At 42.1% G+C, this 21,358-nt stretch overlaps 1 protein-coding gene across 1 annotated transcript in view; it reads left to right on the top strand.

Moving 5' to 3' along the window:
- Positions 1-21,358, top strand: part of Prmt3 (protein arginine methyltransferase 3) — an 85,738-nt gene that overhangs the window by 33,475 nt on the left and 30,905 nt on the right. Inside the window, exons 11-13 of the mRNA XM_052161865.1 lie at positions 8,569-8,647; positions 17,569-17,756; positions 19,576-19,662. Coding sequence (XP_052017825.1) covers positions 8,569-8,647; positions 17,569-17,756; positions 19,576-19,662 — 354 coding nt within the window. The remainder of the gene's footprint in view (positions 1-8,568; positions 8,648-17,568; positions 17,757-19,575; positions 19,663-21,358) is intronic.

Below are 21,358 nucleotides of genomic sequence, written 5' to 3'. Positions count from 1 at the left end.
ACAGCTGTTAAGGGCCTGACACTGCCAAAGCTAATTTGGCCCTGGAGCTTCAGCATTCCGACTTCCCACATCTATGGAGTTGGTCAGTCTGCCTTTGAAGGTGCAGTTTCTCGGGAACTTTCACTCCCACAGTGGAACAAAGCCCCTTGTCAACTTGAAACACAGGAAATACACAAGGACTATACCTTATTAGCTTTGGCAGGATTATAGATTACTGGCTTTAGCTAGGTTCTTTGAGGCACATCAAGCATTAAATGTGGCTTTGCATTTCCCTGAGGCTGATTTGTGCTTGAAAGTCCTTCAGAGTGGGTGGAGTGGGGAGGAAGTGTCTGACCACATGGTCCAAGCGGTTTGGGTGGGCTACTAAATTCACTGAGTCCTCACTGAGCTGCACCCCAAGCTTCTATACCTGGTTTAGCAAATGCCTTTAGGATAGATGCTTATTGATGCATCTAACAAGATGGCCTTTTCTTATTGAATATTTGTTGTATTCGGGAAATTGAGTTCTCCTTCTTTTAACTCTCTAATCATTCTGCTAGTTAACATTTTTCTATAGCCTTAAAATCCCGTGTGTGTGTGTGTGTGTGTGTGTGTGTGTGTGTGTGTGTGTGTGTGTGTGTATTATGTAATCTAGTGTGTTTATGGTACTGTAGCAAAAGTACCAAAGGCTAAGTAATTTATACATAGACAATGAAATTTTCTAAAAATTCAGTTTTCCAAGCTGGAAGTCCAAGGTCAAGGATATGGTAGGTTCTGTGTCTGGCCAGGGTCTGGTGTCTCCTGCCAAGAATATGTAGTACCTTGTTGCTGTGTATGCTCTAGAGGAGCGGATAATGTCTTGACATAGACAAGAATAGAAGAGGGGCAAGCCCACCACCTCAGGTGTGACAGGCTTCCTCCTCATGGCCCAGTGACTTTGTAAAATTCTCTGATTCTATGTTTTTGAAAAAAGGTCTTCCAGATTGACCTTACATGGGCAATGTATAGCCTTGGCTGGCCCTGAACTCACTGTGCACCTGCTTTAGTCCCTGAGTGCTGGGATTGTAGGCATGCTCCATTATGTATAGCTTTCCTTCCATCTCCTGTATAGTCAATTAATTTTTAGTTAGCATACAAATTTAAAGGCTTTCTTACAACATTTTTACTTATATATGTCATTGTATGTTGCTCATAACCGCCCCCCCCCCCACCGTGGCCTGCCTTCCCCTTCCTGCTGGTCCCTTTCCTCCTCTGTGTGGCTTCCTTCTGCCTTCATGTCATTCATATAACATGTAAATGGGTGTATAGATCAGGTTGACTTCATGTGAGAGAAAGCATGATACTTGTCCTTCTTCCTGTTATCCTTATTTTCCCTACTGTAGGCTCCTCCCTCTATAGTCCCATTGATTTTCTTGTACTATGTATGAATTTTTAAATACAAAGTTTGCATATGAGAGAAAATATTTCTTTTTTGTTTTTTTTTTCTGGATTTTGGTTTTTTCGAGATAGGGTTTCTCTGTATAGCCCTGGCTGTCCTGGAACTCACTCTGTAGACCAGGCTGGCCTTGAACTCAGAAGTCCACCTGCCTCTGCCTCTGCCTCCCAGAGTGCTGGGATTACAGGCATGCACCACCACTGTCGGGCTAATAAAATTCTTTATTAAAGGTGCCTGCTTACACTTTGGTTGTTCTCCTAAGTGTGGGCTACTCAGTTATAATCAACCATTCTCCTGAATTTGATGTGGGGGGACTCTTGCTTAAGATTTACATTACATTCTTAAGCCTGAGAGCTGAGTCTGGGGTAAGGGTGCATGTGCTCTGAGATCTTGAGATGCTGCTGCTTCTTTTTATAGTTTCCTAAAACACCACCACAGTGTTAGGGGAAGGGTATTGTACTGATCAGGTCAGAGAGCCATCTAGTGGGAGGAAGGTTTTTAGAGTTTTCTAGACTGAAAAGAGCCAAGTAGAGGAGGGGCACCTTGCTCTCCAGAAGCCATGTCCCTAGAGAGTAAGTACTCTATGGTCAAGGGTTGGCAGGAGGGCCTTGATATGCAAGACAGTGGCCAGCACATACTAGGTTCCTAGCAGGAATAGCCATGTTCATTCTCCCTTATATAGAAGGTAGTAACCACCTAAAGGAATAGGAAACAGCTCTTCTGACAAGTGTTTATTTCACATGTGTACAATTTCACCATCTTTTGAGTACATGCTAATATAAAAATATTAAAAACATCTTTTCCCTGTTACTCAGGACCTATCCCATCTCTCACCAGAATCTGTGATGCCCTGATGAAGGGTATGCATCTCAAGCCCACAGCATACTCCTTCTGCTCCGAGGCAGAATAAAGCGCAGGGAACTTCATTCCAGACCTGTACTTGTGTTCAGTCAGCGCGCACAGCTCTGCACACTGTTCTACTCCTGCTTTTTGTATATATTCCTTTAAACCCACATTTCATTCTACTGACTGCTGTAGCTAAAGCTTTTAAATGTATTCCTTTCAAACTGTTCCTCTGTGGCTTCTGCTGTGATTGGTCATGGCTTCTGCTGTGATCATGGCTTCTGCTGTGATTGGTCATGGCTTCTGCTGTGATCGTGGCTTCTGCTGTGATTGGTCATGGCTTCTGCTGTGATTGTGGCTTCTTCTGTGATTGGTCATGGCTTCTGCTGTGATCGTGGCTTCTGCTGTGATTGGTCATGGCTTCTGCTCTGATCGTGGCTTCTTCTGTGATTGGTTATGGTTTTCTGCTGTGATCTTGGCTTCTGCAGAAGTGTTGATTTCAAGTGTCAGGAAAGGATATGAAGCCTGTGGGCACCTACTATTGATTCTCAATTGCTTTGTGATAAAGGAACACACTCTACTGTCTTTTCTTCAGACTTGTTCACACCTGTTTCATGATCATGTATCTGCCATGTGTACTGTCCTTCTCTGGTTCAGGGTACATGTTCCCTTGTCCTTAAATGGAGTGTGGTGTGTCACTTGAATAACATTGATTGTGGTTAACATTCAGTCTTATGCTTATGTTCAAGTCAACTATGGAGGATTCTTATTTCATTTTGTGTCTGTAGGTTTTGTATCCAGTGTTGTGCAGTTATCAGATGCTCATTTATCAAAGTGGCTTTTTGCTCTGATAAAGGCTGGCTTCTTCCCATGATGAAGTGTTCATTGTTCATGATCATAGTTTTGGTTCTTTAGTCTTACTGGACTTTATCAGTGTTTATATTAGAATGCCATATATATTTCTGCCATTTCCCATTTATTTTTGTTCTTGTGATACTGACAGTTGACCGCAGGGTCTTGTTCACACTAAGCAAGTCCTTGACTTCTGAACTGCATCCCCAGTCCTTCCCTTTAGACTGTATTTAAGTGGGTTTCTTATATAGCAAATACAGATGGTTCCTAACATAAGATATACCCCAGCTTGTGACTTGTCAACTTTATGTTTATAATCCTTTTGTGTTTGCCCAGCAGTGGCATAGCTGGATCATATTGTGGAATGGTGTAGTTTTTTAAAAAATATCTATTTTATTTTATGCAAACAAGTGTTTTTCCACATGTATGTATGTATGTATGTATGTACATGTCTGGTGCCCATGGAGGCCAGAAAAAAATGTCAGATCCCATGGAACTGAAGTTACAGGAGGTTATGAGCCTCTGTGTGGATTCTGGGAATGTAACTCAGGTTTTGTGCACAAGCAACCAGTGATGTTAGCCACCGAGCCATCTCTCCAATTTCCATATGTTAGTTTTTTTGAGGCCTTTCTCATTGCCACAGTGGCTACACTAGATCCCACCTCTACCACTTGAGTAAGTATACTCTGTGTCTTTTTCTGTGCCTTTTTATGAGTTCTCAGTTTTGAGGTCAAATTCCTTTCCCCCTTACACATGGTCTTGAATCCACTCTTAGGCTTTCTGCCAGGCAGTTTGATGATGCCCACTGTAGTGTTGAATATGCTCTGAATTCAGTAGACATGTTAGATCCTGTAGGCTTGTTACTTGTTGAAAGCAATCTCTTATTTTTTCTCTAATAATACTTCAGATGACTGTCAATAGTCTTTCTCCAGAGTAACTGCTTATTTTTAACTTTCTCATAACTTGGTTTTTCTAAGGGTGTTTTAGTCATTTGGTTATTTGAAATTAGGAAAGAGACTTGTACTGAAGGAATCTGCCTTTATTTAATCACCTATGAGCCTATACCAGGGAGACATCATGAACATGTTAAGAGTCAGGTTCCTGCTCTCACGAATGTGAGTCTGCCACCGTGGTTTATTTCGTGTGTTCTTTTGTGACTCTTAAGTTTTGAGGGGCAAATTCAGTGTTTAATTTTATAAAGTAAATGTCAGTTTACTGCCTGTGAGCATCATAGGAGGCAATATCAGGTAAATCCTTCCAGATGGTGCCCTACAGGTGAGGCAGCAGCCTGTGAAATTGTACTCTGAATTGCACTGCAGATGAGTGGGGCGTTGGGAGCCAAGCTTTCTGCTATCAGTAATAAACGACTTGGTTCAGAACCAAGGACAGTTCTCAGGAAGTTAAAGGCTGTTTAGTCACCTGGGAAGCCTTTAGACTGAAGTTCAACAAACTGGAAAGTTAAGAGGAAGGATGGTCGCTGTTAGCAGTTCATACACCATGAGCTGTGCTAATTTTCTCCGTGCCATCTATGTATTAGTTCTACATATAATCTGCATGTCACATAATTCTCCACACCAGTGTCTCAGAGCTTACGAAAATGCCACTCCGAAGTAATCTTTTAAAATTCTGATCCCATTTACCGTGTCCTTTTATTTCACAATACCTGCATCCTGCAGTACCCATGTCACCTTAATATAAATATGTAATCATCCAGTCGGGCAAATCAAATACAAATTCAGACCTTGGCTTCTGTCATCAGACCAGAGTCACATTCTGCTTCGGTTCATTCACTGTTGGTGTGACTGGGGTATGTGTGTGTGTGTGTGTGTGTGTGTGTGTGTGTGTGTCTTGAGCTGTTACCGTGTGTGTGTGTGTGTGTGTGTGTGTGTGTGTGTCTTAAGCTGTTACCATTTCTAACCTTGGTTTCTTCTGTAGGTGATAGCAGTGGCAAGTGAGATAGTTAAGTGAGCATTATAAGGCATAGCACCATTACCAGCAGTTTTGGTTTTAAAAAAGAAACTGTCACTTTAGATAACTAATTTTATTTTGTACTAGAACATTTTAAAAGCAAGCTTCCTTTATTTTATCATTGTGGACACACATGAAGCAACTTGTTGCTTCAGACAGTGTGGACCATGTGCTTATACTTCTTGGAGCTAACATTGCAGGGCCATTTATGATTGACTGAGAAGAAATAGTCAAGGAAATAGATGCAGTTAAGGACAAAGAAGAGAGCATACATACATAGTAACATCAGAAAAAAATCTTTAATGGATTAACAATTTAGAAATTACATGAGTACCAGGAAAACCAGGAACCAGTAAAATTGTCAAGCCCTGAGTCTTCAGTAGCATGACAGTGCTTCCAGCTGTGACGTCCATGTCTTTTTTTTAGAGAATGTTTTCTCATTGGCTGGCTGGCTCCCCAGTTTTTTGTTTGTTTGTTTATGTTTTGGAGTGTGTGTGTATTTGTGATGGTGATGTCTCCTTATGTAGTCCTGACTGTCTACCAGGGTGACCTTGAACTCACAGAGATCCTCCTGAGTGCTGGTATTAAAGGTACACGCCATCACACCCAGCCAACTCCTTTAATTTAGGCTCTACAATGACATTCACATAATAGAAGCTCATATGGGAGCAGACTTTTGCATTAGAATGGAAAACCTGAGAGAAAGGGGAGAAGGAGATGATGGGAAGGAGTGACCTGTGGCTGTCTGCTTCTGTCCCTGCAGCACTGATGAAAGCCCTTACCACTGCCTCTGTGATAGATATGTTGGTCTCTGTGGAAGCTGGGTGCTATCTATGCCAAGGCCTGCATATGAACCATTGGTTTCTTTGCTTTTGGAAGTCTCTATTAAGAACTGAGTGCAAACAGGGGTGCAGAGATCCTGCATCTATGGAGGGTATTTGTGCATGAGTAGTTGTATCCCTAATTACTCTAGAAGAGACCCTCAGAGTTGGAAGTGGAACTGACTCTGATAGTTTGAGCAGATTATTTTTATTGTGCTTAAAATTGTATTTCTTAGTTATAAATTATAAAGACGGTTTGAGAGATTTTATATTTCTGTCTCGCTTGATTGAGTAATTAAAAAAAAATGTATTCTGAGGGTATTAGCTAGTTTGTCAACTTGACAGTAATTAGGGTCCTTTTAAAAGAAGACACCTAAATTGAGAAAATGACCCCACCAGATTAACCTGTGGGCAAACCTCTAAGGCATTTCTTTTTTTTATTTTTTAAGATTCATTTTTATTTTATGCACATCGGTATTTTGAACTACATGTATATCTGTATGGGGGTGTCAGATCCCCTGGAACTGGAGTTACAGACAAGTATTAACTGCCATGTGGGTGCTGGAAGTTGTTAATGGTTGTTAATTGAATCCAGGTCCCCTGGAAGAGCCATCTCTCTAGCCCCAGTGAGGCTTTTTTTAAATTGATGATTGATTTGATTGATTTGGGAGGGCCCAGCCCATTGTGAGTAGTGTACCCATAGTCAAGTGGTTGGAGTTGTGTAAGAAAACAGGCTTTGTGTATGGGTGCTTTGTCTGCACGTACATGTTACTGGTGCCAGAAGAGGGCGTTGGATTCTTTGAAACTGGAGTTACCAGTGGTGATGTGCCATCATGTCTGGGCCGAGATTTGAGTTCAGTCCTCTGGAATAGCAAGCAGCCAATGCTCTTAGCCATTGAGCCATCTCTCTGGGACTTCAGTTTCCTTCCTTCCTCTCTCCCTCCCTCCCTGCCTCTCTCCCTTTTTTCTTCCTTCCTTCCTTCCTTCCTTCTCTTCTCTTCTCTTCTCTTCTCTTCTCTTCTCTTCTCTTCTCTTCTCTTCTCTTCTCTTCTCTTCTCTTCTCTTCTCTTCTTTTTGATTTTTGGTTTTTGGTTTTTCAAGACATGGGCTCTCAGTGTAGCCCTGGCTGTCCTGGAATTCTATCTGTAGACCAGATTTTAGAGATCAGCCTTCTCTGCTTTCCACGTGCTGGAATTAAAGGTGTGCACCACCCTTGCCCAACTTTAGACAATCTTTCTATATCTGGGGTAAACAGATGTCTCACTTTTAAGAATTCCTTCGCATAAATAATGATTCATTTTCACCAATGCAAAAATGTCCATTTATAATCAGTCCTATGCATAGATCTGTATAAATGTGTAAATATTCATTGGTGGAATTCATACATCTCATGTTCCCTGGACATACAGACCATATTAACAGATGCTAGTGTTTAGGATTGAGCATATGACTTATACACTTGTTCAGAAGTTTCCATCTGAATCTTTGTTTCTGTGGTGTGAGCACATCTGCAGCTCACTGTGGCTGCCTGGACATTTTCTTATCCGTGAGTAATGTGCGGAAGAAGTTGACTCAAGGCCAAGGCAGTCATCAGAGCTGTTTGTGGGTTGCTCACCTGTGAGATGGTTTTGGGTCTGCTGCCTTCTTTGTTCTATTTAAAGAATAGAGTGGTTATCCCGCCTAAAAATAATGTGTGCATAGAACAAGGAGCAGATGAGAAACAGCCTCCCTTAGAGGGCTGATGTGAGGTGCAGCTGTCTTCCCCCGATGTTGAGGAATGTGGCCCTGGAGGAGGAAGACTAGCTGCAGCATGTGACTGTCTGACAGTACATGGTGTGTGGTGGACCTAGACAATATGGACTCTTAGGGCCCCAAGAGTGTCTCCTGTCCCTGTGTACTCTATTACCCTTTCCCTGGGAAGGGCTCATTGGTGTTTCTTGAAATCTGGTTGCACTGGGATCCTGCTCCTTGAGCTGAATTTCATACAACACCGTTTCTTGAAGATGCTGGTGTGTAGCAAGTAGAAGACAAACTGCAGTGGGGACATGTAACACTTACTCAGAATATGGGCAGCCATCCCGTTGTATTAAGAACTCCTAGTGTGTCCTGTGAACCTCTCTGATGAATGAATGTGCATCCTTGATTTAAACTCACCCACTGAGTTCAGGTAGTGCTGTCTGCATGCACACCAATGAAAGCTCTCTAGACAGTGCATGCTTTGGGAAGTGGCACTTTGAGGTGGACTGTCATGTGAATACCAGGATGTGTGGCAACATCGTGTGGTGCCCAGTGGATGCCAGTAGTGTTTCCACCCTGACCTCCACTGTAAGACTGAGAGAGAGACAGAGTCTATCAGGACCACTACTTCCAGTTAACTGTGTAATAGTCCAGGGAGCTTCAGGGCTGATGAAGTTTCTCTTTCATTAGGGAAGAAAGAGTATACTGAAAAGTGGGGTGTAGGTGCAGGTTCTGTACTTGCTACCGTGAGAACTAGCTGGGTCCTCTGCACAGCCGAACCTGGCTTTCCAGTGCTTCCCTATATAGAACGTCCATATATACAGCGACAGAGTTACATAACAGAAGGTCCTTGTTGAAGGTGCTGTCAGCTGCTCTGGCTGGTCTCTCATGGCAGTGCCCATTCCTGACGCTCATCTTTTCCTTTCTTTGCAGGGCTACTTTCTTCTTTTTGAGTCGATGTTGGATTCTGTCCTTTATGCAAAGAGTAAATACTTGGCAAAAGGGGGATCGGGTAAGTACGACATTTCAGTTTTAATCTGATCTCAAGATGGTATAACCAAATGAGCCTTTGAACATTGAGCACAATGTGTATGGCTGAGGCTCAGTAGAGAACAAAGATGCTTCCATTGGAAGGAGTCTTGTTCAATATGCGGAGTCCAAGGTCATAGTTTCTTAGGACATCTTCTATTAAAAGTTTGTTTGTTTAATAAAAACATAAGGACTATGTTTTTAATAATAATGGGAAGTTTTTAATATTCAAATGAAAATGTATCAGAAGCATCTTTTCAATTTTTAATCTTTTGTCATTTACTCTGTTTTCCTTGCTTATTTTTAGCCAAAGGCCAATTGAATGTTTCATACTGAGTTGGAGACTATTTGCTTTAATGGCAAGTTGTCCTTATCTCACTAACTTAAGCGTTTCTACTCTGTGATTTAGTTTATAGTTTAGTGTTTAGAAAGGGTTTAAGTAAGTTTACTGTAAGTTACCTGTAAGTTTACTAGAAGATCCCTATCAACTTGGAGCGTTTTTTTCCATATCAGTGTTTTTTCCAAAACTTCTGGGCCTTGTCCTTAGAATTAGAAGACTCTTGTCCTTAAGAACAGGGGTTTTGTTTATTTTGAGGAAATCCATGGCTTCTTGAATACAGAGTAGAAAAACTGCTTGTGTATGGAATCCTAGTGCCTCTCTTCCACCTGCTTCTCCTGTTCCTCCTTACTTTCCCTGCCCTTCTCTGCTCCCAGAGCGCCGCAGTCAGCAGAGCTGACAACTGCTGCCCCAGAGTTGACTGCAGGGACCTGTCAGACTGGACAGAGCATCGGGCCTTGCTCTAGCCTCCTTCCCTTAGTATGCCGCAGCTCTATAGGCAGTTACTGTATGGTTAAGAGCCTTCAGGGCAAACAGGAGAGTTAGAGCAAGTCCTCCAGACAGTGGAACACTCTAGTAGCACTGAGTTCTTCTCTTTCTCAAGGTGCATCATTATATATTCCCTGCCGCTTTAAACTAGTTCTTGACCTCTGCTGTGAACCTGGCTAGAATTTGAGAGAATTTACTCTGAAACAGTTGCACGTCTGTGGTTATTATGATCTTTTCATGACTGAAGGAAATAATATCAATTGATAATTCTCTAGTGGCCGTTACCATCACCCTTGCTGATATTATAATAATCCTCACCTCAGCCCTTTGAGATTTGGGGAACAGTCTCAAAAGGTGTCCAGGAAGATGATGCTATTAAGCAGCCAAGCCTGCATTCCTTTTTCTTTTTTGTTTTTTTATCTCATATTTGCTTGACTTAATCAATATTAATGTTCTTTTCACTAAACCTTGTTTCCCTTATTAAAATGTGTTTAAAACATCTGACTCTTGCTGTGGGGTTCTAGGGACGCCCCCCTCCACACCTCCCCAGTGGTGTGTCCATTGATCTCACTGAAGAACTGACAGCAGCTAATGCATTTAAATCGAGTGCTCAGTAAGATTCATTAGGCCCCCACAGTCATGGGGCCATGGCAGCTGGAGGGATAAAAGGGAGGTTAATGATTCTAGCTCAGTCCGTATTTTTATATAACTGATTAACATTAGGATCATCTGAGGGTGTAGTCAGAAGAATTGGCATTTAGCTGCCTGAGCAGTGCTGTGGAATGCTATTTGTTAATATAATTAGGAGAAAAAGAAATAAAGTATGAGCAATGTGAAATGAACCATTATTGCCACCAGATGCTCATGTGTATTGTAAAGTTTTACTCTATGTTTTTCAGAAGGAATCCTTACCAAGCAATTGGTAATGCAAAAATTTTAGAAAGAACGATTGCATTATGGAAGAAATGGGTACTGCAGGCCCACATGAGCATAATGGCTCCATGATGTAAATCTGAGTCATCTTTCTCCTCCTCTCTCCCATGAAGATTTAAATCAATATAAAGAAATACTCAGTTCTTGGATAGAGAGACTTAATGCCGGAAGTTGTCAGCTCACCCAAACTTACTGTAAAATACGGTGAAATCCCAAACCACTGATTGTTAAAGGTAGATGAGAATTACTGTGCTTTCCTTTTTTTTTTTATGTTAAAAATTTTATAGTAGGATTCTAAGTACTGATGTCTGCACCAATAGGGTTGTCTTCAGTTTTACCTGATTATGAGATTTATGTGGAAAAGTATACAAGAAAGGACAAGAAACCATCAAAGTAGTAAGGCCCTGGGGCAGCAGAACCAGGAGGAAGTGCCCTGCCATGTGCCAAGTGTATCCTCAAGTCTGGGTAATAAAACCAGATGTTACTAGTTCCGTCATGGGAGACAAGCCAAAGAAAATAGAAAATCTGATATAGCCACACGTGTAACTACAACATTTTACAATATAGGAAACTTTTTAATAGAAATTTTTAAAATAATTATTTAAAAACAAAACAAAGCCAAGTATAGTGGCTTATACTTACAACCCCTGCACTTAGGAGTTAGAAGCAGGAAGATCAGGAGTTCAAGGTATTATTTGATTTTGAGTTCGAGCCCTGGCAATATAAGACCTTTCATTAAAGGAAAATAGAAGACCTTTCATTAAAGGGATAGAATGAAGTAAGGTTCAGCTAGGCTCAGCGGTACATCCTTGTAGTCCTAGCATTTAGAAGGCTGAGGCAAGAAGAATACTTAGGCCTTGAAGTTCAAGGCTAGCCTAGGCAACATACGAAAACCTTTGAGCCGTCCTTCCCCAAACAGCGCACTCTGTCAAAAAATTGAACATTGTAACTTAACCAGTGAATCAGATAGATTCCACACACTTAGACTTATGGGAAGAACTTAAATTTGGAAGCCCGGAGAGAATGATTTACACAGTTGAGAGCATGTGACAGACTATACTCAAGCAAAGTCAATAAAGCGGGGAGACCATCCAGTTCCGATCATCAGCTTATTCTCTAACAGATCAGTGGATGAATGACAGCTCCCAGAAAAGGATGGGGACAAGGAAAGGTCCCCATCTCTGTCATGGTTCCACATGCTTAAGTGGAGGACACAGGATCTTCCTACTTCCTTCTCGAAGTGTCAGTGCTTTCACTGAGGTTTAAGACTGTCTTCAGGATCATAGCAGCTTTATCCCACTCAGAGAAAAAGGGAGGGTGAGAGGGAGAGGCGGGAGAGAATGAGAACACCAGGGTTAGATCTGGATGTGTCTTCCTCAAGTTCTCTCCACCCTGCTTTTTGAGGTAGGCTTTCTCACTCAAGCTTTGGCCTCCACGTTCCTTTAGAAAGATGTGGAATTAAGCCAGGATCTGATGACTAGAACAGATAGGAAATGATGAGGCTCTTTGTGTTGAGGCCCTGGGTTTGCAGCTCTGTCTGTGCAAGTGCAAGCTTGGGCTTGTTTCTCAGCTGCCTGCTGGTGGTAGAGAACATCTAATTCCTTTATTATTATTATTATTATTTTTAATCTAGGCTTATGTCCTGTAGTTTTGCTGAGCCCTGTAACCCTTTGATAAAAATAAGAAGTGGACCATCCTTTCAAATACAAATGACTTAATGAGTGATTAGAACTTGACTAAGAATGAGATATTAGCCAGCTTTCGAAGAAGATTATAGGTAAAATAGCTGCTAATTACAACAGGGCCAAGCGAGTCAGTTCAGGTAAGGAAGCCCAGCCACCTACTGTGGGAAATCAAAACTGACATGCCCAGGAGCAGAAGAGATTGAAATTGTATTCTGTTAATAGCATGTAGAAGTAGTTCTTACGGAATTTGCTCAAAATCATCAGTAGACTGTAATAATTTGCAGCAGAAGAGAGCTGAAAAGCTGTTGATGGCTGCTTAGTCCTCATTGCTAGAAAGGGATTGTTATTTGACTTGTCATTACACGGTTCAGGAATGTGAAGGCAGGTCCCCTCCTTCTAAGAATCCCCCTGCATCTGGGGCTCTTCCAGGCTTTTATCCAGTTCTGAACAGGATATACCAGCTCCCTGCTTCTGATTCTTTTTACAGGAACAAGCAGTCACAGGGGTCACAAGGGGCTTTTAAAATATGGATGCTCAGCCTTCATCGGAGAGGCCTTTGAACACAGTCCAGAGGCAGAGTCCTGCTCTAAGAGTTTATTTTTAGTGCTTCCCCTTATAGCCAGTGAGGTGAAAAAACTTGTTGCAAGAACCTGAAATCACCCCAGTCAATGGAAAAAAGGACTTATTAAAGGACAGGACTGCTATGAGAAGTGGGAAGTGATGCAGCCAGAAAGAGGGCTCTGCAGGACCTGGGCTGCAGAGTGGAGGCTGCTACCTGTGGGACACATTACACTGAGCACAGCACCTTCAGCCAGCACCTGGAGATGACACTGTCACCTTTACCAGAGCTTGCCAGCCTGGCATTCAGTGGACTGAAGAAAACCAGCTTCTGTCACGCGCCTCCCTAGGGGCAGTAGATCAGTGTGCAGGAGCACAGGCCTGCTTCTGCCCTGTGCACATCAGAGGGTACCTCATGAACATCCTTCCTCTGTGCCTCTGGGCAGTTCCCTTTTCACTCGCTGTTTCTGTCCTGTCATTTGTCACTTAGCAAAGCGAGCAGGTCCACATTTCTGCTTTGCTTACTTAGTTTTGTTAGTAGTGCCCTTTTTCCTTTCCCTTCTATCAAGTGCTCATTTGCCTTATAAGGGTGGAACTCTGGTGTTTGAAGAGTGATGCAGTGAGCTGGCATGCAGTGGGAAGTCCATGTGTCTGTGGGCAGACCTCAAGACTTTCTTAGCTGCCTGGCTGTATTCTTAGCTAATGAGGACTGCTCCTCTTGACATTACTCTTCCTTCCCTACCTTCAGTCTCCTTTGTACAATGGAGATTATAATTATAGCCACGCTGTAGAAAATCTCAAAGTCTTGATGAGGTTCTTGGTATGACGTGGTTTTTCAGTATGCATTAAGTCTCCTCCTGTGTTCTTGCTGGAAACAGGATCAGCACTGGCCTATGGTGAAAGGGGTTTGAGCATGGCACCTTCATCCAGCACATGGAGTGTCACACGTACCCAAGATGCCATGGAGGCTGATCTGAGGCTTAGCATTTCCTGGGCTATCTCTATACTTACCCGTCTAATTGATCTTTACAACTTTTCGCCACATTTGTTATTTTGGTGGGCTTCTTTTTTTTCTTTCTTTTTTTTTTCTTTTCTTTTCTTTTTTTTTTGTTTTGTTTTGTTTTGTTTTGTTTCCTAGAAATATCCTGATAATGTCATTTACTTTTTTCTGAAAAAAAAAAATTCTCGTCTTTTCATAGAGATGAAAAGTTTTTCAAAGTATATTCTAGCTACATATTAAGTCTACCTAAACTAATGGAACTAATCACTTTTTTAAGGTTAATATAGAGGAATAATTCCAGTTCCCAAGTGACTATTTAATTTCTAAGTTACTCTTGCTCTATAAATTGGCAAGTGTTTACGATGATTTGACTCCTGTATACTTGCATTTTGTGGGAACTGTATTCTTGTACACTCCTTTAGGGCCCAGAGGTTTGTAAGGCCTTTCCTAGGGAGCCTTGTGAGCCGTTCCAGTGACAGATGAATTCTGGGCAGTGAATCGAGAAGGACACAGATGTCAAAGCCATGGATTTATAAATGGTCTGATAACTGGCTGCTTTTGTCCAATCAGCACTTGGCCTATTTCACCTATAGGCAGGCATAATTATTCAATTATAGCTTCTATCTGACAAATAAAAACCACAAGCGACAAATGTGTGAGAATGTGAAGGTAAAGGGCCATGGGGTTCTGGCACTGGCCCAAGATTTAGGCAGCTGTGCTGAGGTGGATGCTGAACACTACTGATTTCTAGTACCAATTGCAAGTCTTTATAAATATTCATGTCTTTCTGAGAGATGAGAAAAATTTTTTTTGTTTGTTTTGTTTTTGTTTTTTCAAGACAGGGTTTCTCTGTGTTGCCCTGGCTGTCCTGGAACTCACTCTGTAGACCAGGCTGGTCTCGAACTCAGAAATCTACCTGCCTCTACCTCCCAAGCGCTAGGATTAAAGGCATGCGCCACCACAGCCTGGCTGAGAAAATCATTTTTAAGTTCAAAAGTTTAAAAAAAAACTTTAAAAAAAATAGGATTTTGATACCTTTGAAATATAGTTAGCTTGAAAATTGTGTTTCAGCTCTTTTTTGTCTTTTTTTTTAATTGAATATATTCTTTATTTACATTTCAAATGATTTCCCCTTTCCTGGTTCCTCCCCGAAAGTCCCATAGTGCTTCAGCTCTTGAAACAACATTCTGATCTTGGCTTTTTTCTAATCATAGCTTAGAGTCCATTATAGTTTTCCTTAGGAAGGTGCCATCTTTGTTCTCCACAGTGTCCCTAGCACACCACAGCTTGAGAGGGTGGCAGATCTGATAGCTTTTGGTAACTGTCCAGGTTATATTTTCAGTGTGACAGTCCCTATCCCTGCCCTCTCTATAGCTCTGGCAGTGTAGCACACTACAGCTGTAGATGATGGGTAAGCATGCTAGAGCAGTGGTCTTAACAGTGAGTGAGTTTATAAACCCTGGAAGCAGACTGGGTTGATTGATATATGAGCTGTGGTTTGCCAACCCAATGATGGGTTAAAAAACCAAAACACAACGCAGTGAGGGTTTTTGATCATGGTCTGAGAAAGAGCCTCGTGAACTATACTAAATCACTCGACTATCCACTTCATGTATAATGAATGCTGCAATATGTTTAGTTCCCATGACCTATAAAGCAGTGGTACTCTAATAGTGACAGTCAATAACCCTGAAATCGCTCCTCTTTTCTCTGGCAGGATCTCTAGGTCTGACCCACTACCTGTCTTGTGGACAAGGCTTTATTGAATACAGACAGCTGTACTGCTTTCATAATAACCACAGAAAGTGGTCATTTCAACAACAAAACAAATGGCTTCCAAAATCTAAAGTGGTGACTTTACCAAAGATGTTTGCTGGCCTGACTTTGCCTTACCATATTCCTAGGGCCACAGTGCAGAAAGCTGAAGCCGTGATGCAAAGGCCTGTAAAGGGAATGTAAAGCTAGCCAGATACCCAATGCTGCTTCAAGGTCCATTTTTGTCTTCACTGTTTCCCATGCTACGGATGTGGCTCAGAACTAGCTGTAGTGCCGTGGTGGGTCTGTTGTTGGTCAGAGCCTAGCAGCAAAGTAGAGTTTTGAGGAATTTAGAATGGAGCTAGCCAGAGAGCATGCCATGCTAAAGGAGGAGGAGAGCGGGGCCTTGCGCAGCCAGCACAGCCTTGTGCATAGCCCTGGAGAATGACTCCGAAGCCAGACTGTGAGTCAGCATTAGGGCCCGTGTCCTGCTCTGCTGCCAGATTTTAAAGATAACTTAGAACTGTTGTCTTTGGATAATACAGTTTTTAAGAGTGAGGTAGGGTGGTCTTTAAGTCTGAAGACTAGCTGATGATATGGAAACATGTAACTTGACTTTTTTTTTTTTTCTGGGTGTTCATAAATTCCCTACAAGTTGGTGCTTGAGCTATTTGCAAGTTAAGTTAATTTCCATGTTAAGTCACAAGAAAGAGAAGCTCTGTCTTCATATGTGTAAACTTGTTTTTTTACTATCCCACAGGATTTATTCTAGTTCCGAATTATTCCCCAGTGCCCCTTTAGTGCTATCTTAGCTGTCTTCCTTCTCTGCTCAGCCCCCTTTGCTATTTCTCTTATGCCATAAATTCTGGCACTGGTGACACATCTGGTGCTGGGTCTTGTAGGTTTCTTCTGTGTTTGTATCTGCATGCCCGTGGTCTTCAGTTTTGTGCCGCAGACCCAGATAATTCTCTTTGGCATTTTCAGTTTTGTGTCTCAGACCCATCTTCTCATTGCATTTTCATTGGTGTCCAAAGCAATACACTCATTTTCCTGGGTACGCCCATATTGATGCCCTGTAAAAGCTGACAGTCTGCTCAACTGCTAAAGCCAAGCACTGTTCCTGATCTCTCTTCATCTCAGCTGGTCATTCCTGAGTGCCGCCTCCCAGCTGGTGTCAGTTCCATTTCCTCTTCATGCCATAGCCTGACCTGGTTTTCACCACCCAAATCATTACATTTCTAAACTTGTCTGTTTTCCTCCCAATCATTCTTCACATAGCACTTCAAATGGTTGTTAACCAGAATCTGATCACAGTGCTACTCTAGGTAAAATTTTCCCTGCGTAACCATCCTTAAAATAAAGTCCGGTTCACTACAGTGGTTTGCAGAGCCCTTTCAAGCCTCATGGCTTTGTTGTCTAGTTAGAATGCAAGGTCCAACCCTTAATGGTAACTGATGCATTTTCTCACTCTGTTAGATGACTCTTTCCATCTCACTTAGGGGCCGATTTCCACTCTTACATGGTAACCAGCTTCTCCTGCTAAAGCCTTGTCTGAATTTGTTGGTTTTGCTGGGTGATCCACAATGCCTTGTACTTTCTCTTTAGAAGCCATGAGATCCTGTCTCAAAATAAATAGATAAGTACAAATTTCTTGAGAATAGGGATTTGTATCCACAGTGTTTAATTTAGATTGCAACATTCTTAATAATCATTTTATATTAAATAAAAGTATAGGATGAGCTGCTGCTCCTCTACCTGCCCATAAAACTCTAGGGTGATTCCCCCCCCCCCCCGCCCCCATGGCACTACATACTTTTTGGATAGTTTTTCCTCTTTTAGGGGAATATGTGAAATAGCAATTTAGAGGGATGTTTTTAGTTGTCATATTTTAAGCTTTAATATTAGTATGTTTGTTTTAAGATTGTTTTAGTAATTTTAATAGGCTCATCCCTATTGTTGTATGCTGACTTTACCATCATGATTATAGTCATTGGCGTAACTCAGTCATCTCTCTGTCTCTTGTCTTCATTGATCTTTCCCTGCTAAGTAGTCCATGCAGATAGGTTTGATATTTACATTTAGTCATTTAAAACCACACTCTCATTGAAAAGAAGTTACTACATCTATGGGCACTTTCTTTGTTCTAGTCTACCCTGACATTTGCACCATCAGCCTTGTGGCCGTGAGTGACTTGAGCAAGCACGCTGATAGAATTGCCTTCTGGGATGACGTCTATGGCTTCAACATGTCCTGCATGAAGAAAGCAGTTATACCGGAAGCTGTTGTAGAAGTTGTAGATCACAAGACTCTTATTTCAGACCCTTGTGATATCAAGGTAGGTGTGTGAGCATTGTCTCTGTGTCTGTGGGGCTTGATGCTAGGACTACCTGCATAAGCCACAGTCCATATATGTGCAGAAAACCCTTATGCAAAGCGAGGAAGTGTCTGCATGTGGCCTGTATGCATCCTGCCGTACATTTTACATTATCACCTACTTCACTTACATTTACTACAACGTGAGTGCTGTTCAAGTAGTAGACAGTATTGTTTATGGCATTTGAGCAGCTAGATGTCTGCACACAGTTGGTTCAGGTAAAGAAAAAAATACAATACTTTTAGTTCACAGTTTCTTTGATCCAAGGACATGGGGTCACAGTAGAGGATGTCTTTTTACTGACTTTCCATGTGGGCCTCTGATTTTAATTTACTCTAAAACAGGCTCAAACTTGCTTCTAGGCCATCATTGCTTAAAATCACTTCTTACTCCATTTATCAGCCTCCTGGGCCGGAGGCCTGCATCTGCAGTGCTTCCATCTGCATCACTGCTGCCTGACACCAAGCTGCCTTCTCACAGATCATTATTCCTCTTATATTCCACTGTCTAAGTTCTTACTCAGACTTCTTCCAGCCTCATTAGATCAGTTAGCATGAACGTACCTGAAACTACATGGCTACTATGTTGAAATATCCTCATTAAGTCCTTCTGTGTTTTATTTTTGTCGTGTTAACCTATGGATTTACTGTGACTGTTGATTTTCCATGGGCTCACCATAGCTTGGCAGGAGGAGTTACACAGAATGAAGTGTGTGAAGTTTTAGGGCAGTGTCTCATTCCTTTTGTACTATATAGCTATTCTCTGCATAAAGGAGACTCCTCAGCAAGCAAGCCTGATTAACTGTGGAGCTGCTGGGTGCCCTGGTGCACTGATGGCCACTATGGGCCTGCTTCACACTCCAGTACCCTGGTAGGAAGAGGCATGTGGAGCTGTTTGAGTCAGAGCAGAGGGGAACAGTTACTGCCACCTTGGCCCTGTTGCAGAGCTGGAGGAAGCAGGGTAGGGAGGGCTGACTTTGCTTGATCCCGTAAACTACTGTGAGTAGTTGAGGGAGCTGGTTTAAGACTGAAACTCCAATGTGTTTAGTGGATGCTCTGTGATATCAAACTTGCCTGTTCAGTGTTGTTTATTCCCATTCTTCCTAAACCTAAAAGCCCCTACACTGTAACTTTCTTTAAAATATTTCAACTATTGTTAAGAGGGTAATGTCCCAGGCTAGGACTATAAATTCTATCACTAGCCACCCCTTCCCAAAGTGACTTGGAGAACTTGAGCCAGTAAGGAACACAAAGAAACGGGCTGTTTATTTCGAAGATGAATCCCCAGTTTTGCTGTTTGGTTTGAATTATTGTGGCTTTTCTTGCTATTCAAGAAACACCTTTAAATACATTGAGAGATGTATTTTTCCTGACAGTCTTTCCCTTTACCAGCATGTGTTTTCAAGTTACCATTTTCTCTAAGAAGATTAATGTCATAACCGGAAGCACAGATGTGGGAGGTGTGTTGTGATAGTATGCAAGATGATCTTGGGTCAAGCACAGAACACTAGGTTTTAAATTTGGAAGTCTTCAGCATGTCAGCAAAATATCAGACACATTAAGGTGTAGTTTCAGAGATATTGCTTACAGGAAATCAAAGTAGGAGATACCAACTTGCTGTAGAGAAACATTAACTGTTAATATTTCCTTTAGCTTGGAAAGCATCCTTGGAATGGTGTCTGATTAGAAGTTAGGAAACACTGGTTTGCAGCTGTCTTGTGTCAGCCAGGCTTTGCTCTTCCTGTCTACTGATCTTTTTCTTTCTCCTTTCCGATGGGAAGCATATAGACTGCCACACGACATCTATCTCAGACTTGGAGTTTTCTTCAGATTTTACCCTGAGAACCACAAAGGCGGCCATGTGCACGGTAAGCTGACCCTTCCACTTCCACAGATCTCATTGGCAGGGTAGTTGATTGGCAGAGTAATGAATTAATTACCAAGCTTGTGATAAATGAAAACAGCTATTGCCATTGACAGTCTGTCTTTGCCTTTGCTATCAGTGGACAGATCTGCTTAATAGATGAGTAGAATTCAGAAAAGTCCCTGCAGCTTGGTATGGTGATGTGTGCCTGAAATCCTAGCCCTCAGGAGGTGGAGGACGGCTAGACGGGTGTTTCCTACAGTTAGTTTACTTAGTAGACAGACATGGGCAATCTTGGTTTTTTATTTTTCTTTTCCTTTTTTGGATATTATCTATCATACTCAATGGAGAACTTTCTATTTTATCTTCAAAAACAAAAGTTCTTACTGTATGCCTCCCAATAAGTCCCCACACCTAATTTAGACAAAAATGACGGGCGGATCCAAATACACGTTTGACCTGGATGTAGGTCTATTTGTTTATCGAGACGGAGTCTCACTGTGTAGCCTAGTTCTATCTCTGTAGGAACAGCATACTTGTGTGGAGGAATTCAGGCCATGTAAGCCCAAGCTATCAGGGAATTGTGAAAAGTTTCAACCAAAAGGCAGGTATTCCTATGTAGTACTGAATGTTAATGCCTCTGAGAAAGTCTCATCACAGAACTTCTGATAATCTTCCAGTGCTGGCAGGAGGGTGACAGTCCTTGAGCACGTGAGCATGGAGCATTCTGATACTCAGTTGTCATCATGTGGTTGGCTTGGTCTAGGATGCTGCATTGTCCTGCAGGAGTGGAAACCGCTGCCAGGTTTTGCATGCACAAAATGCTCTACATTTCCCCTGATCCCTAAAGAGTCTGGTTCCTTAGTGGGATTGTCCAACTCACCATGAGAACATGAGGAAGCCTTAACAATTAAGACAATGCAGGCCCGCAGGAACCCATATTACACATGCATCTGAAACAGGTGAAATGCATTGCACTCTAGACATGGTGAACCAGTGGTCTAGCAGCTGTTGAACAGAGAATCTTTGTGCAGTCAAACCACAACAGAGCTAGATTTAGCTGAGGAAGTAGGCCATGCATCTCTCCTTTGCAGCAAATACAAAGGAAATTCTGGGCTAGAGTAATGGTTTCACTGGTTAACGGCTCAATTCTCAGAACTCATAAAAGTGAAAGGTGAGATTGATTTCTCAAGTTGCCCCCTGACCTACCCTCATATAATAATAAGAAAGTCCTTTAAAAAAAATAGATCTTTGAGTTTTTAAATCCTGTCTCTTGGAGAGGACCGAGATGTTTGGTTAAGCATCTGATGTGCCTTTCCAACAAACCTGTTCCTTTATAACATGCTCATGTGATCAGGAGCCTGACAAGAGGAAGATATTCCTACCTAATGCTCCTCGTGAGCTTTGTCATGTACAACCTGCCTCACCCTTTGTGTCTGCATTACCCCTCTGAGGTCTGCAGCTGTTGTACAAACAGTTTCTGAGGCAGCCCTGGTGCTCGTGAAGAATAATACAGTGCAGACATTTCAGAGTATGGGTATCTGATTAGAATTGTTCCGCTTCTATTTGGGCAGTGCTGGTGACAGACAGAGCTGGTGACCTGGTGACAGCCCTGGTGATGGGCAGAGCCAGTGACAGGCAATGCTGGTGACCAGTGTTGGTGGAGGTGGAGGCCTGAGGAGCAGCCTGGGGAGTAAGAG

The sequence above is a fragment of the Apodemus sylvaticus genome, chromosome 1 (genome assembly GCF_947179515.1).
Source record: "Apodemus sylvaticus chromosome 1, mApoSyl1.1, whole genome shotgun sequence".
Taxonomy (NCBI): domain Eukaryota; kingdom Metazoa; phylum Chordata; class Mammalia; order Rodentia; family Muridae; genus Apodemus; species Apodemus sylvaticus.
The sequence above is the reverse complement of the archived record's forward strand: the minus strand, read 5'-3'. Positions and strand labels throughout refer to the sequence as shown.